This window comes from Mandrillus leucophaeus, unplaced genomic scaffold (assembly GCF_000951045.1).
Source record: "Mandrillus leucophaeus isolate KB7577 unplaced genomic scaffold, Mleu.le_1.0 Scaffold397, whole genome shotgun sequence".
NCBI lineage: Eukaryota > Metazoa > Chordata > Mammalia > Primates > Cercopithecidae > Mandrillus > Mandrillus leucophaeus.
This window is the reverse complement of record NW_012104220.1, coordinates 225,492-241,074: the sequence shown is the minus strand read 5'-3', so window position 1 is coordinate 241,074 and position 15,583 is coordinate 225,492. Positions and strand designations below refer to the sequence as shown.

At 33.8% G+C, this 15,583-nt stretch overlaps 1 protein-coding gene across 7 annotated transcripts in view; it reads left to right on the top strand.

Annotated features, from left to right (window-relative positions):
- The window catches only part of PTBP2 (polypyrimidine tract binding protein 2), a 93,460-nt gene that overhangs the window by 60,894 nt on the left and 16,983 nt on the right, over window positions 1-15,583 (top strand). For all 7 annotated transcript variants that reach the window (XM_011991480.1, XM_011991479.1, XM_011991478.1 and 4 more), the window contains one exon: window positions 2,652-2,847. In XM_011991480.1, coding sequence (XP_011846870.1) covers window positions 2,652-2,847 — 196 coding nt within the window. The remainder of the gene's footprint in view (window positions 1-2,651; window positions 2,848-15,583) is intronic.

The window sequence follows — 15,583 nt, the reverse complement described above, 5'->3', positions numbered from 1 at the left end:
TTATGCAGATTCTTTGAGAGACCTAATGGATTGTCCTTTCCTAATATCTTGGGCAAAGATTCTGCTTGACATCTGCTTAATTTACAATCTGTATATTTTACATTCATATTAATGGAGAATTTATGATGAAATCAGTGGTTTTAGGATGCTTTAGGAAAATCCTGCATAATCTACCAGGGTGGAGTTGATAGTGGTAAATAATTAGTCTGAAATATTACATTAGTAGTATAAGCTTAATTTTGTGTTGTTGATTTTGATAATTTTTCATGACTTGCCAAAAATTAAAAAGTAGATATTTAAAGAATTTGGAAGTTATGGTTTCTCTCATCGTGTGCTAAATCTGATCCCCAACAATCTCTTCAAAAAAGTAAGTTATAAATAGTAAACATTCTGAAAAATGGAAATAGTTTTATTGTGGCTTTTCATGTTTTTAGTCCATATGCAATGTTTCTTTGTGCTGCTATAATTATGCTTTCTTTGCCTAATATCTTTCCTGTGTTTTGATTTCCATGTTTTAGCCATAAACTTCAAATTTACATGAAAATTTTTTTTCTGATTGTTTTTGCTTACTGTCTAAACTTTCACTGTGAGTAGGCACATTTGGAAGGTCTTTCTGCAAATTGTCTTGAGCTTTTACTGTCAGAAATCTTAACTCCAACAAGATCACCGCATTCCTGATTGCTGAACCACAGGACTGGTTTGTGTGCTACTGCTTTTCTTGGGATTTTGCAAATACATGAGCTTGAAGTGAGCTTGCATATGTTTTTTAAATTTGATTTTACTCCCTTTCTTGTTTGTGGTCACCTACTTTAGTCAACTATTTAAAATACCTGGATTTTTGTTCTCATGCATCCTCAACTCCTATTTCTTTCCTCTTTTGCTAACAGATGATTAATTTACATCTTGTTTGCTTATTTCTCTAGCTCTTGTACCTTAGGTATACTTGTGTATTTTCCACCTACATAAAGTTTATGTTTTTGTTTTTGTTTTAATGTTCAAAGGGAGAAAACTTCAAAGGTTCCTGGAGGGCTTTCTAACAATGGGCATATTAATTGTTAGATAATTTGGCAGTCGCCCTCAGTATTGCTGGGAAAGAATTCAGCTCCTAAAAAACATAGTGTGGGTTTAGTAATTTTGTATCAGCACTTTTAGCATTAACCTAGATACTGTGACTCAAAGCCAGATCTTTTCTCATAAGGTATCATTTTCTCTTTGATAACATTGAAGTAGTCACCTAAGAGTGAATTTTGCTACTCCTTTTGATACTTACCTGTTGTGTAGAAATGTCAATTCTATTACTTATCTTACATTTTCCCTATAGGAATGCTACATTAGTAAATTAATACCTATCTTCAGTGCTTTGTTTGCCTTTACACCAGGGTGTTGAATTAATAGTTATGTTATTCTGGCTGATAAAGTTGATACATGGCTTCCACTTTTATGTGATGATAGGTACCTTGCCTAACCCAAATGTAGTTCAAATCCTGATATGTATGAAGTCCCTTTGAGTTTTTACCAGTGCTGTATTGAAGTGGATGAACCTGTGTTGAATTATTTTCTAGGTTAGTTTTTAGCTAGGTAAATTAGTCACGTAAAAAATTCGTGTATTAAGAGAAAAGGTTTTATATTCCCAGAGGTGAGAATATTTGAATTAAAAGCTTTATATACTTAAGCTAACTGTAGAGGTTTACTTTTTCCATAACACGACATGTTTATTCTTTTAATGAGAAGTTAACAGTATGTTCACCTGTTTTCTAGTTTGTTTCCAGCTTCTATCCAGCTGAACTACAAATGGTGATTATATAGGAGCAGAAAAAATACAAGATAATCGTAGCAGTAACATAGTCCTTTATGTTGTATTTTCACATATGTGGTCTTTAGTTTACTCCTCATAATAACCCTGTGAAGAACCATGACAGCCATTGTCATCATTCCTGTTTTCCCAATTAAGAAACTGAGATTCAGAGAGGTTAAACAACTTGCTTAAGGTGACCTAAAAGACTCTAGGCTTTTAATTAATCCTAGACCTGGCACTTGTCAGTTTCAGAACTTTTCTGGAATGACATTGGATTTACTAATTTCATCAAGACAGTCTGATTGGGGGTGAACATTTCAGGTTAAGGAAAATAGTTTTTTCTTTTTTGCCTCATTTTATGGGAATTGCTATTATGTGTTAGGATAATTTGGTTTGAAGCAGCTTTGTACAATGTGGCATCAAATAGCAGTTACCTTATAAAACTGTACTGAATCATCAAAGTACTGCCATCCAGCAATAAATATATGTATAATAAAATTAACCTTATTGAGCAGAGTAGTGTGGCACTACTTTGCAGGACTTCCTGTTTGTGATCCTTATTAGTTTTTTTATTAAATTAACCTATTTGCAATTTTTTACAATTAAAAGTATTAGCATGGATGCTTAGCTGATTGTATTTTATGTTGAAGTAGCATTTTCTATTTAAAGAAGATAATATTTGGGGGAAACTAATACATGGACAGCTGGAATAGCAAAATTTGATGTATGAAATTGGAATCCTTTTCCTGGTAGCTTTTAAGTTCGAGTTTTTGTTGCTGAATTTTATTAAAATTATACTTTCACTAATTTTTATTTTTTGTTTAAGATTGCTGATGTACTTTATTCACTTTTACAGGCCCTAGATGGTCAGAATATTTATAATGCCTGCTGTACCCTAAGGATTGATTTTTCCAAACTTGTGAATTTGAATGTAAAATACAACAATGATAAAAGTAGGGATTATACTCGACCTGATCTTCCGTCTGGGGATGGACAACCTGCATTGGACCCAGCTATTGCTGCAGCATTTGCCAAGGAGACATCTCTCTTAGGTATGATTTTTATTGTGTTAACCACTTTTCTCCCATTTTGCCAAATGGAAAAGTACCAGTAAGTATAATGAATCCTTCCATTTTGGACCTTACCAAATTGTGTTAGGTTTCATGAGTTTTCTTTTTCTCAAGTGAGAAGGCATATTAATACTGTTAAGAACAACCCAAAGTGTTCTCCGTAACTCTACGTAAAATTATGTTAGTTTTGTTCCTTTTAATACCTTCAGCTTCTCTTCCATGCCACTCGCCCAGAACAAAAGAAGAAAAGCTCTAATGAAGAAATACTGTTGAATTCTTAATGCCATAGTTACACTTTAAACTTGATGTCACTATGCCTAAGTCTAGGCCTGAAGTTCTTGTGTGTGTTTTTCAGTGGTGATCTGATTGTTTTAATTTAGCATTGCATGGAAACAGTGAAATATTAAGAGACAAAACATACATAATGGGTGGAGGCATGTAGGATTTTTTTTTGAAGCATATTGTAGTGGCCTTTAAACAATTCAAACTAGAAGAAATTTTCTGTAAAATTAATTTTGCTATTTCTTTGCATTTTGTCTTAATCATTTATATTTTACTTTGTACCACAATGGACTTGAGCCACCTAAAAAAATACAGTGCAAGCATATGCAGCTTATAGTTGATAGAGTGAAATCAAGATGAAGAAAAAAATAAAGGAAAATATTATTTTGTAAGTAAAATATGCAAAGTGATTTTATAAGATGGAATTTTAGAGTCTCCTTTTATTTGATGTATTTCTTGATTTCTAGTATTTGTAAGATTATCTTTAAGTCATGATTTTTATACATATGGAACTCAAAATTGATAGTTGACAAACTAGCTTTTACAGTTTAGTTTATGTCCATCATTTCAAAAAGAAAAAAATCGTACAATGAAGTAGTTATTGGAAATACTTACTTCCCAGTATATAACAATCATGCCATCAGTTTGTGAATCTGAAATCTGTAAGTGGTATATATGTAGAGAAAGATACTCTAAGGCAGTTGATATTTGATTCTAGTAACTAATCAGAATTAACTACCTGTTAATTCTGGCAACTTTAAACAAACAAATCTGACCCTTTATTTGAATTTTCTGGTATATCTAGCACAAGTCATAGTGTTTTTTATGACTGCAGTAGATGCTTTAGGTCACTTACACTCTTTCCTGACAGAATCTCTACCCCTCTGTGTGTGTCTAGCTGAATTCGTAATTCAAGTTAATAAGATTGAATATTTCACAGTGTACAGTTTTTAAAGGCAAAGTCAAGAGTGAAACAGTGAAACATGGTTTTTGCTTATAATTACTACTATAGATTATTAAACTCTTTACTGATAGACATTGTTATAGAAAGAATCAGAATTTATTGAGTGGCTTCTAGGTCATAAGCATTCAGCTAGGCACTTGGCAGATACATTACTTTATTAAAACAGATGGTGTCATCAAGATTTTACATATAGTTTCTAAGAAGTTGAAAAATTCTTAGAAACAATTTAAAGATAAAATACCGAGAAACTCCAGCTAGCATTAACAATGGACTACTAATCACTTCTTTGGACCATACTGAGCTATGTGTATTTGCCCATCTGAATATACTTAGATGCGTTTGGATCCTGGGTGGGAAGCTTGTTTAGAAGTCACCTGGATTCTTCTCGGGAATTTTTCAGCATTTTCCTTGTGATCTTATGACCTTGGTGAAACTTTTAAAACAATAATAAAGTCATTTTTTTTTTCTTTCTTTGAGACGGAGTCTCACTCTGTGGCCCAGGCTGGAGTGCAGTGGCGCAGTCTCGGCTCACTGCAACTTCCACCTCCCGGGTTCAAGCGATTCTCCCGCCTCATCCTCCCGAGCATCTGGGACTACAGGCATGTACCACCACCCCTGGCTAATTTTTGTGTTTTTTCGTAGAAATGAGATTTCACGATGTTGGCCAGGCTGGTCTGGAACTCCTGATCTCAGGGGATCCGCCCGCCTCAGCCTCCCAAAGAGCTGGGATTACAGGTGTGAGCCACCATGCTTGACAGCTTTTGTTCATTTTTTAAGTGTTTTACGTTTTTACATTAAAAGCATGTAAATTAAGTTCCTCCCTTCACCAAAAAATTGTCTAGTGTCTTTTTCCCTTCACCAAAAAATTGTCTAGTGTCTTTTTCCACTTCTGTGTTGAATTTTTTAGTATAATGCATTTTTGTTTCTTCATCTCTGCCTCGTAAGAAAAAGGAAAAAATGTTTAGCCTTTCCTAAGTGACTTCATTTTTTATCTGTTTTAATGTTTTTGCATCTTGTTATAACTGAGCTTTTTAAGTATACTCAAAAATAGGTTGAAAGTAGGTGAGTTAAAGGTTTTAAAAATCAGATAATGGACCCAAGTTTTGATAATTCACAAGAGATAACCATTTATTTTTATATTTTTAATGTAAATACATGTTTCTGTAGAAAATTAAAATTGCTCTGTATTTGCAGATTTGCATTATCTTTTATTGTAATTGATATTTTACTTAGAATTTGTTTTGAAATATAGTTTTAATACCTGCATAGCATGTTAGTGGATATGTTGTACCTTTGAAAGTGGACATGTAGGCTGTTCCATACTTTTTATTAAAACACCCTTGTACTTTTTTGCCTCTCAAATTATTTTCTTAGACTAGATTCCTAGAATTAGAATTATTGGGTCAAAGAAAATGTTAAAGCCTATTTACATTATTTGCAAATTTCTTCATCTAAAGGTGATATTAACTTAAACTAACCTTAATTATATATGAGGCTGGGTGTCCTACTTTTTCCCGAACCAGCATATTATTTTTTAATTTCACAAGATTAATTTGATAGGAAAATGTCTATTATTTTAATTTCTGTTAAGATTTAGTTTGCAGTCTTTAAATGTTTATTTGACAGTCACAATTCTCTAAATTGCTTACCTTCATTCTTTCTGTTAGGATGTACAATAATTTTTATAAAATGGGTAGTAAGGATATTAATATGCATGTTTTGGATGAGCCAAGCCTTCAGCTTTATTCACATATGTTAGACAGGTCAGTTTTTGGAAAAGTATGTTTAAATAATCTTACCTTTTTAAATAATTGATCTCAATCCCAAAGTATTCATTTGTACGACATGAAGACACTATTTTCTTCTTCATACATTTGGTGAATATTTGATCTCAGTTTCCACCTTTATTTTTGCTTTTTAAACATTGTTTACAATGATACCCAATATGGCATAAGTGAGGACATGCCTTTTACAATAGTAACTAAATCTTTTCCTCTAATTATTTAATCAGATCACTTCAACAAACTAGTATTGATGGGATTAACTTCCTGCTCAGTCTTCCTGAAACAGTACTTGTTCAAAATGAAGTAATTGAATTTGTTTCAAAAATTTTGTAAGAACACAAATATAAGGTGATACTCTTTTGCTAAATATTTGTGTTGGGCTTCCTTTACCTTGTATGATTTTTATATTAGATCTAGCTACTTGACTGAATGTAATTACTTTAGAATCAGTACTATAAATTTGAATTGATTTATTTTACACAGTACTTTTTTAAGACTAACATTTATATCTGGCTTTTCTGTTTTCTTCAATGCTAGGTATCATAGTGTCTCAGAAAATGTAATTTGTTCAAAGAAAGGAGACTGAGTACTTTGTAATGAGTTTAAAAATCTGACATCTAAATACATAATCACAAATGTGGCAGACTGTTAGTCATTCACATATCTGTTTCAAAGAACACGGTGATCAAAAATCCTTCAGATTATAAATTGAGATATCATTATAATCGTTTTCTCATGTTAAGAGGTGTAGTTAATTTATTAAGGGGTAGATCACTTAGAAAAGTTGCTGGAAGTAATTTTTCATGATCATGTTGTCTGCATTCTAAAAATTAGGAGAAAGAGTGTGTACAAAGAATAGTTATTTTAGAGCTTTCCTTGTATTTCAAATTGAGGAACAGGCATTCTCATCATAAAGTTTTTAAAAGAAAGGCAAAGCAGATCTTTTGTAGGAAATCATTGACGTTAAAATAGTTATCATTGTGAACAGATACAACATTTATTCATAAAGATAAACATGTAGGTCTTATAGAACATTGTTTCTCAAAATTTTGCTGCACATTGAAGTCACCAAATTCTACCCCAGACTGAGAATAGTTGGAGTGGGTCACAGGCATTCCTATGTTTTTAGGATCTCAAGATGGTTTTACTGTGTAGCAAGAGTTGAGAATTACTGACACAGAAAATAACTTGTGACTTAGTTAACGTCATTTAAATCTATTTTGGTACAGTTCTGCTGGCATAATTTTAATTAGCTGTTAAACTGAATTTTTTATTTTCTATCTATTTGTGATACATAAAATTAACTGGAAAACTTATTTTGATTTTCTTTCTTTGTTACATTTGTATGGGTTATTCATTTGGTAATATTTATTAATTTATTATTAGAGATTTAAGCTGTATGCTAATATAACGAATCCCATACACCTGTCATCTTGGTTCAATAGCGCTGACACTTAGTTTTATCTATTCAGTTTTTCTTTTGTATTCTAAAGCAAATCCTTGACATTATGACATGTCTTCTCAAATATTACCATAGTCTCTCTAAAATAATTACATTTTCTTACCAAACCATAATATGATTATTACACTTAATCAAAATTGACAATGATTTCTTAATGTCATCAAATACCCAACTTACATTAAAATTTCCCCAATTATCTTGAAAATGCTTTTAAAGTTTGATTTGTTCAGAACAAGGTCCTATGGAGGGCCGCACATAGCATTTGGTTGTTTTATCTCATTAGTCTGTTTCAGTCTCTAATAGTCCTCTCCCTTTCTCTACTCCCAATCTCACATCCGTTTACTTATGAAGTGACATGGTTATCCTTTTAGAAAGTTTCACAGATTAGACTAGCCTTGCTGTTTCCTTAGAGTGTCATGTTAACTTGTTTCCTCTATCTGCTGCGTTTCTTATATAAACTTAAAGTTAGTTCCAAAGGCTTAATAAGATTTAGAGCCTGTTTTTTTTTTCTTTTTTTTCTTTTTTTAAGTGCTTCTTGTGCTTCCTATTGTGTCTCAGTAGGAGACACCTAATATCTGGTTGCCCCACTTTTAGTGATTTTAATGATGCTTTAAGACTTTTGTGGATTTGGGTGTTGACCTTCTGATCCTTTCGTTACATTTTTTTCTGCTAATGATTTTAGTATACACTAATGGTTGCTACCTTAATTAATTTCACTAGTGGGTTGCAAATATTGCTTTTTCTCCCCTAATTCACATATTCCTTCTCTACATTAATTAGCTGAAAATCTTTATAAAGTAGAATTTTCCTTCATCAACTAGAATTATCAACCTTGTAATTCAATTTGTGCAGGACAATTAGTTAAATTCTTGCATTTATTTGCTAATTTTCAGTTTTTGCCCAGCTTTTGTTTTCAGGTAAGTACTTAAACCAGCTTATGAACAGGTACATTATAGATTCTTCCCACTGTCTGCTTTAAACTTTTGAAACTGTCAGTTGTTTGCAGGTTCTGGTAGCCCAGAGTGGTTTGAAATGGTGACCTTAGCCCCGATGTATGTAATTATTTAATTTGGCCTTGAACAATGGCCCAAAAAAGGAAGGGGGTGGGGTGGATAAAGGACTAAGCAAAATTAATTAAAATTTAGAAATCTTTCTCTCAGAAGGAATTCATGCCCATAAATGGAAGACCAGGATACATTAATATTTTCTCAGTAAATACCAATAGATTATAAATCACTTTTCTTGTATACATAATTGTGAACAAACCCATCCAGGTGTGCATGTGAGCTGTTTATTCATTGAGAGGATTTAGATCTCTTAGGTGTTTTTTGTTGTTGTATGTGTACTTCTGTGTAGTCTGCCTGTTCTGTTCTTTTTGAATAGGATGATATGTACAATTTAAAAAAGTCTTTTGTGAAATGTGGCTTTCTTAAATACATTATTGCATTTCATCTACAGTGATGAAGGGAAAAACTACAAAACTAGACAGATTACATATTAATTAGTATTGCAGTAGTGAGGTAATAGAGTAATACTCATATATTTTCTTACAATATATGTAGGTGATGGCTTGTGTTCTTTACTTTTGTGTGTGTGTGTGTGTGTTTAAACAAGATTCATTATAGTCTTTCAGATATGATTTAATAAATTTAGGCTGTTCAGGGTTTCCTACAGAGATGAATGCTGCTTCTAAGGTTTTGGGTTTCTTGAACCAGAGCTTAGAAAGAACAAGAATATGGCATGGTATTTTCGTGGTTTAGTAAGGCTACTTTTAGTTAATTATTGTGATGTAGGCCATTAAGTAGACTTTTCTAAAACGAAACCCCAGTGAAAAGGGGTTTTGAAGATGCATATATACTGGTTTCTAAGAACTAGGCTTTTTGGATCATTGATATTGGTAGAAGGGATTTGCTGTGTTTTCTGCCACCATTGAATCTCTGTATAAAGTTTGGCTCCGCTATCAAAATGCTTAGATAGATCCCTTTGCAATAGTTGCCACCCTAGGAATAGCTCGAAAATTATTAAGTTAATACTAGTTCCTTAGATTCCACCTCTATTCCTTGGAGTTTGTTTTTTGTTTTTTGTTTTTTGTTTTTTGTTTTGAGACGGAGTCGTCTCGCTCTGTCGCCCAGGCTGGAGTGCAGTGGCGCGATCTCGGCTCACTGCAACCTCCGCCGCCTGAGTTCACGCCATTCTCCTGCCTCAGCCTCCCGAGTAGCTGGGACTACAGGTGCCTGCCACCATGCCTGGCTAATTTCTTTATATTTTTTTTTTAGTAGAGACGGGGTTTCACCGTGTTAGCCAGCATGGTCTTGATCCCTGACCTCGTGATCTTCCCGCCTTGGCCTCCCAAAGTACTGGGATTACAGGCATGAGCAACCGCGCCTGGCCTGCTTAAGAGTTTTTTACGTCATCATTTTGTGACACAAACTTTTAAAATACTGTAGCTTAGAATGAAATGTCTCAATCCTAGGAGCCAAAAGTTTGCTGAATATGAATACTAATATTAGCTAACCATTTTTCTGTCCTGTTTCAGGCACTCAACTGTTCTTAGCCCTTCACAAGTAATACATCATCTCTAAATGTAGTTACCATTATGGATCCCATTTTACAGATTTGGAAAGTAGGACAGAAAGAACAGTTTGCTCAGATTCGCTTAACTTTTGAGTGACCAAGCCCTGGCACTCAATGCCAGGAAATCTAGTTCCAAGGTCCGTACTCCTAACTAATAAATAGTGGAATAAAATTAGATTGGCTTGACATTTTAGCCTGTCATCTTCTCCCCTGTAGAATAGTTATCAAGAATAATAATATACATGTAGTAAAAATGTAAGTCCCATCATTTTAGCTTTCTTTTTTTTTTTTTTAACATAGTAAGATATTTTTTGTTACCAAGTCCATTCAGTATTTAGCCTGATTATCTTATTGATTAAAAAATGAAAAGTGAGTATTGTTCATACATTCATTCAAAATTGGGTACAAAACAAGGGTAGATATGTAACATGCAAATAATAAACTGAACTTATATTTTTATCTTTTTGGCAACACATTAAAATTTATGTCAATCTAATTTTTTCAAAATCTTTTTCTATAATATTTTATTAAGACTAATTATAGCAAATAGTAGCTGTAAAATTAAACCAAAAAACTTATCTACTGCAGGACATATTTGAAAGCTATCCCTCAAGAAAGACCAAAGTAATCACATGTACATAAACATGCTAGTCTTTCTCAGAAATATTAAAAATACATAGATTTTAAAGCACATTGCTGAATGCCATAACACCAAAATAAAAAATATATGTTAATTAAAAATTAATATTTTATTTTCTACATAAATGAGAACTACTTGGTCAGAGGTCACTACCTGTCCTAACTGTCCCATAACTTTGACTTTCTCATTTCATGTGTTTTAATATCTAAGAAGTAAAAAATCATTGGAGTGTGCTTCTTTGTATGTACAATTTTAAATGATGTTGACTTCTTTAGATTATTGAACTGTCCTCTACTTTGCTGTAGCTGAATTTTTAAAATGTTAATTTTTAAGTCTTAAACTGTCTTTTGGAGGAAACATTGGAAGAGCTAAAGTAGATAGAGTTTATTTAAAATTTTTTAACACTGGATAAAATTTTTACTTTTGAGTCACAAATTAATTTGAAGCTGTGTCTTTTAGAGAGCTTATTCAGCTCTTAATTCCATTATAAGTAATATTTGAATGAATGTGTTTTATATCTGGAATGATTTTTATCATCTGAGTAAAGGAAATATGTTTGATGGTAGTTTGGGTACTTGGAAGGTATTACGGGTTACAGATGAGAAAAAAATGTTACTACATTATTTCATGTTTACATACTGACCAGCATTTTCAGTGAAATACGCTTATTACAATAGGACTATAAAATGTTTTTCAAAGGTTTAATTATCCAGGGCAGATAGTTAAGACTATGTGATCATCCATTAAAAACTTTTCACATAGTCTTGCTTAAATGGATCCATTATGTTTACCCTTTATATTGTCCTCATCTGTAGTTTTAAGAAATTTACTTCATTTGTTAATACTTACTTTCCGTTACCTTCCCCTTTTCTGTGACAATCTGTTGATACTTGAAGACCTCTCTTGTATTTATCTTAGAGTTAATATTTTTAAGGCCAAACAGCCTAAGTTCTATGGTAATCAACTCCAACTTTGCATAATTAAAATCTTCTGCATAAAGATAAGTTTAAATCAAATCAGATTGCAGATTTTATTAAAGAAATTGTGTTTTTAAGAGTTGACAAATATATATTGTATGGCTAAAACAAAGAAAATACTTCTTTTGCTTCTGCATTTAGTAGAAGAAAAACTATATATGTTTTTGACCAAAGTATAAAAGATGATTCTTTCCAGGGAGGTAAATTATGCAGAAGATTTTCACTAGCAGCTCTAAACGGCTATCCTCAATTAATTGCCATGAACATTTCATAGCCCTAGAAGGATGTTGGCTCACTTCAGTGTCATCCTGGTTTATTCATTCATTGTATTATTCAGCAGTCATTTTAACACTGTGCTACACACTTCAGGGACTCAGAAGAATAACAGAGTTTCTGTTTTCGTGAAGCTTCTCATCAGAGACAGCAAACATATGAGTTAGATCTAATTGGAGGCAAACTGAAATACATAGTGGAGTTAGTGTGGTTATCAGCACATAAATGAGTGATCCATCAACAAAAGGAGAAATTGGGAGGGTTTTATGGGCCAAAAAGATAGCATGATTAAATGTGATAGAGTATATGTCATGTTTTAGGAGTGATAAACATTCAGTTATGTGTGACGAATAGGATAATTGAAAAAATATGAAAGGTAATGATGCCAGAAAGTATTATGGGACAAGATCTTAAAACCGATGTTATCCAGGGAGTATGAATTTTATATGGGAATTCTTAAACTCCTTTTTGACTGGAAGATGAGCGTCTAAGTATCTGCGACTATTTGATGATATTATGTACCAAGTTTTAGATGTTTGGCTTTTTTCAGGTTATCAAAGTGGGGAATGAGTTAAGAACCATTGCTGTGAAGGATTCATCAACTATTTTTAGGCAGTTGGGTAAAAATGAGCAATTTAGTTTTAAGAAACCAACTGCGGCTCCAGAGTATGTTGGAAAAGTGAAAATAGAGATTAGGAAAAACAGGTAGGAGACTCTTAGTTTAATTAAGATGTAATTATACATCTAAGCTAGAAACGTAAAATGAGAATGCAAAGTAAGAAATCTGGGGAAAATTATATGTAAAAGTAATAGGACTTGGCTCTTATTGATATGATAGCTTATGAGAAAAATGTGGAGGAGTCCACCAGACAGTAGGAAATTCAGCCTAAGACTTGGGCAAGAGTTCTGTGGAGTTCTGTATTCAGAGGCCAGAGATGTGATGTTTAAAATTTTGATTTAAGATTTCCCAGGTATAAGAAAGCAAGAGGATTAAAGCATTGTAATTAAACTTTAAGCAGTGCATATTTATGTTATAGATAAGATAAACAAGAAGTCTAGCAATCAAATAGGATTAAAATTAGTAGTGATTGTTCAGTACAGTGTAGTTACATAAGATTATTCACAAGAGTGTATAAATCAAATTACAATGGATTAAGGATATAAATGTGATGAGAAAGTAACTGTACTCTTTGAAGAAGTGTGCCGTAGAAAAGAAGAAGAAATGGGGTGGTAGTTCAGGAGTAAAGCAGGAACCAATGGGGGGAATGTTTGTAGTGAGGCAGTATGTATAATCATTTAAAACATGGGCTTGGAGTCCTCTCATTTCCACGTTTGAACATAATGATAATAATACCTTCTATTTAAGGCTGTTGTGAGGATTAAATGTGTTAATGTGCAAAGAACTTTTTACAGTGCCTGGCATATAATAAATGCTCGCTACCTATTAACTAGTATTTGTTTCTAAGGCTAGTTTAAGTCCTAGAATTGATTGTAAGGATTAGATCAGGAGTATAGTGTACATGTTGGGATTTAAATATAGAGATATATTTTTTAAGACCATTGTTAGAACCAGAAGAGATTTTTTATCAAGTTCACACAGAAATGTAGGTGCATTGGCTGGGCGTAGTAACTCGCACCTGCAATCCCAGCACTTTCGAAGGCTGAGGCAGGAGAATTGCTTGAGGCCAAGATTTTGAGACCATTCTGGGCAACCTCGCAAGACCCTATCTCCACCAAAAAAAAAAAAAAAAAAAAAAAAGTAGATGCAGAGCTGGAAGCAGAACCGAAATCATCAGTGTTACAGTCATTATTCTTTCCTGTCACCATTATATGTCTTTATGAAGCAAGGGAGAAAGAAGAACAGATGAAAGAAGTGAGGAGGATTTTGAAGTTGGTTGGAAAATTTGATTGAATTCTGATCTGAATATTATAAGACACTTGCTTAACAAGTCGAAAGTAGGAAAGTAGACTTAAGACTCTATTGGATTTGGGGAAACTCTCAAGAATGGACTGGAAATTCAGCTAAAAGTGGATTACAAAATATTTCTAGAATTAGCATTTGTGGGGTTTGTGTGTTTTCACTCTAGTATTTGTCAAGCCCAGATGAAAGCGTAGACAGAATATAAGACTGGATTTATCTAAGTCTGGAATTGTGTAACATTAAAGAAATAGTAGCAAATGAGCAGAGTGTTGGTCCAAGCTTAGGCTCTATGGTAAAGTCAAGTCAAGGGAGAATAGAAAGGGGGTCACCATAAAGGTCAAAAGTGGGTTTAGTGGTTGTGTGGGAATAGGAGGATCAAGAAAAGAAAGAAGTTAGGAAAGGAGATATAAGTGTTGAATGACCATTACAAAAAGAGACAGAGGAAAGAAAAATCAAGATGTAGCAAAAGAAGTTGCTAATACGGATGGATGTAGTAAAAACCATGAAAGTAGATGTTTTTAAGAAATCATGAGATGAGAGTCTTGGAAAAGTCATAGGTTGATGCAGGGAATGGAGAAGGAGGAAATAAAGCCAGGTGCTGAAGTCTTTATGTAATGGGAGGAGATGTTCCAGTAATCCAATGGCTATTTTGATGGGAAAGAGTGTGGTGTGATTAGGTGGCATTGACATTGGAAACCAAACTTATTGATGGTGGTAGAACAGCAGTTTGAAAGTAACATTGGGCGGTGAGGTGGAGTGATGCATGATGCATCCTTATTCTTTCCTTTGGAGAAAAGTTGAGGGAGACCAAAAATGACTTTTTGAGGGGATTGTGGAAGTTTCATTAGAAGAAAAATAAGTTTTTAATTAAAAAGTTAATCTGAGGGACACGTAGAATAAAAGTGTAGCTGTTAATGGTAGAAGAGAATGGATTCCATAAGGCAAAATAAGAACGAAAGGAAGGTTGGTGGAAGAGAAAGAGGATTGAATTGTTTCAAGAAAGAATAGCAGGTGTCATGCTTATGAAAAGTAAAATTTTTATTTTCAAATCAGGAAATAAAATGTAAAATGTGCCTTCCAGACCCCTTGGTATACATGGAAGATTGGTTCTAGGACACACACAGTCCCACTCCCCACCGCCTACCCCCGCCCCCACACACCCCCAGATACTAAAATCCACTGATGCTCAAGTTCCTTGTATAAAATGGTATAGTGTTTGCATATGACCTATACACAACCTCTTATATGTACTTTAAATCATCTTTAGATTACTTGTATTACCCAGTACAATATAAATGCTATGTAAATGGTTGTTATACTATATTGTTTAGGGAATAAGGACAAGAACAACTTTCTATACATGTGCAGTACACCATCGTTTTCCCCCCAAATATTTTTATCCAAGGTTGGTTGAATCGGAACCCAGAGATACAGAGGGCTGACTATACTTTAAGAATTAGAATTAGCCAGTCATGGTTGCAGGTGCCTGTAGTCCCAGCTACTCGGGAGGCTGAGTCCGGAGAATGGCATGAACCTGGGAGGTGAAGCTTATAGTGACCCGAGATTGTGCCACAGCGCTCCAGCCTGGGCGATAGAGCGAGACTCCGTCTCAAAAAAAAAAAAAAGAAAAATTAGAAGGTGCTGCCAGGCGCGATGGTTCTTGCCTGTAATCCCAGCACTTTGGGAGGCTGAGGCGGGCATATCACTTGAGGTGAGGAGTTTAAAACCAGCCTGGCCAACATGGTGAAACAACCGTCTCTACTAAAAATACAAAAATTAGCCAGGTGTGTTGGTGGGCGCCTGTAATCTTAGCTCCTCGGGAAGCTGAGTCAGGAGAATCG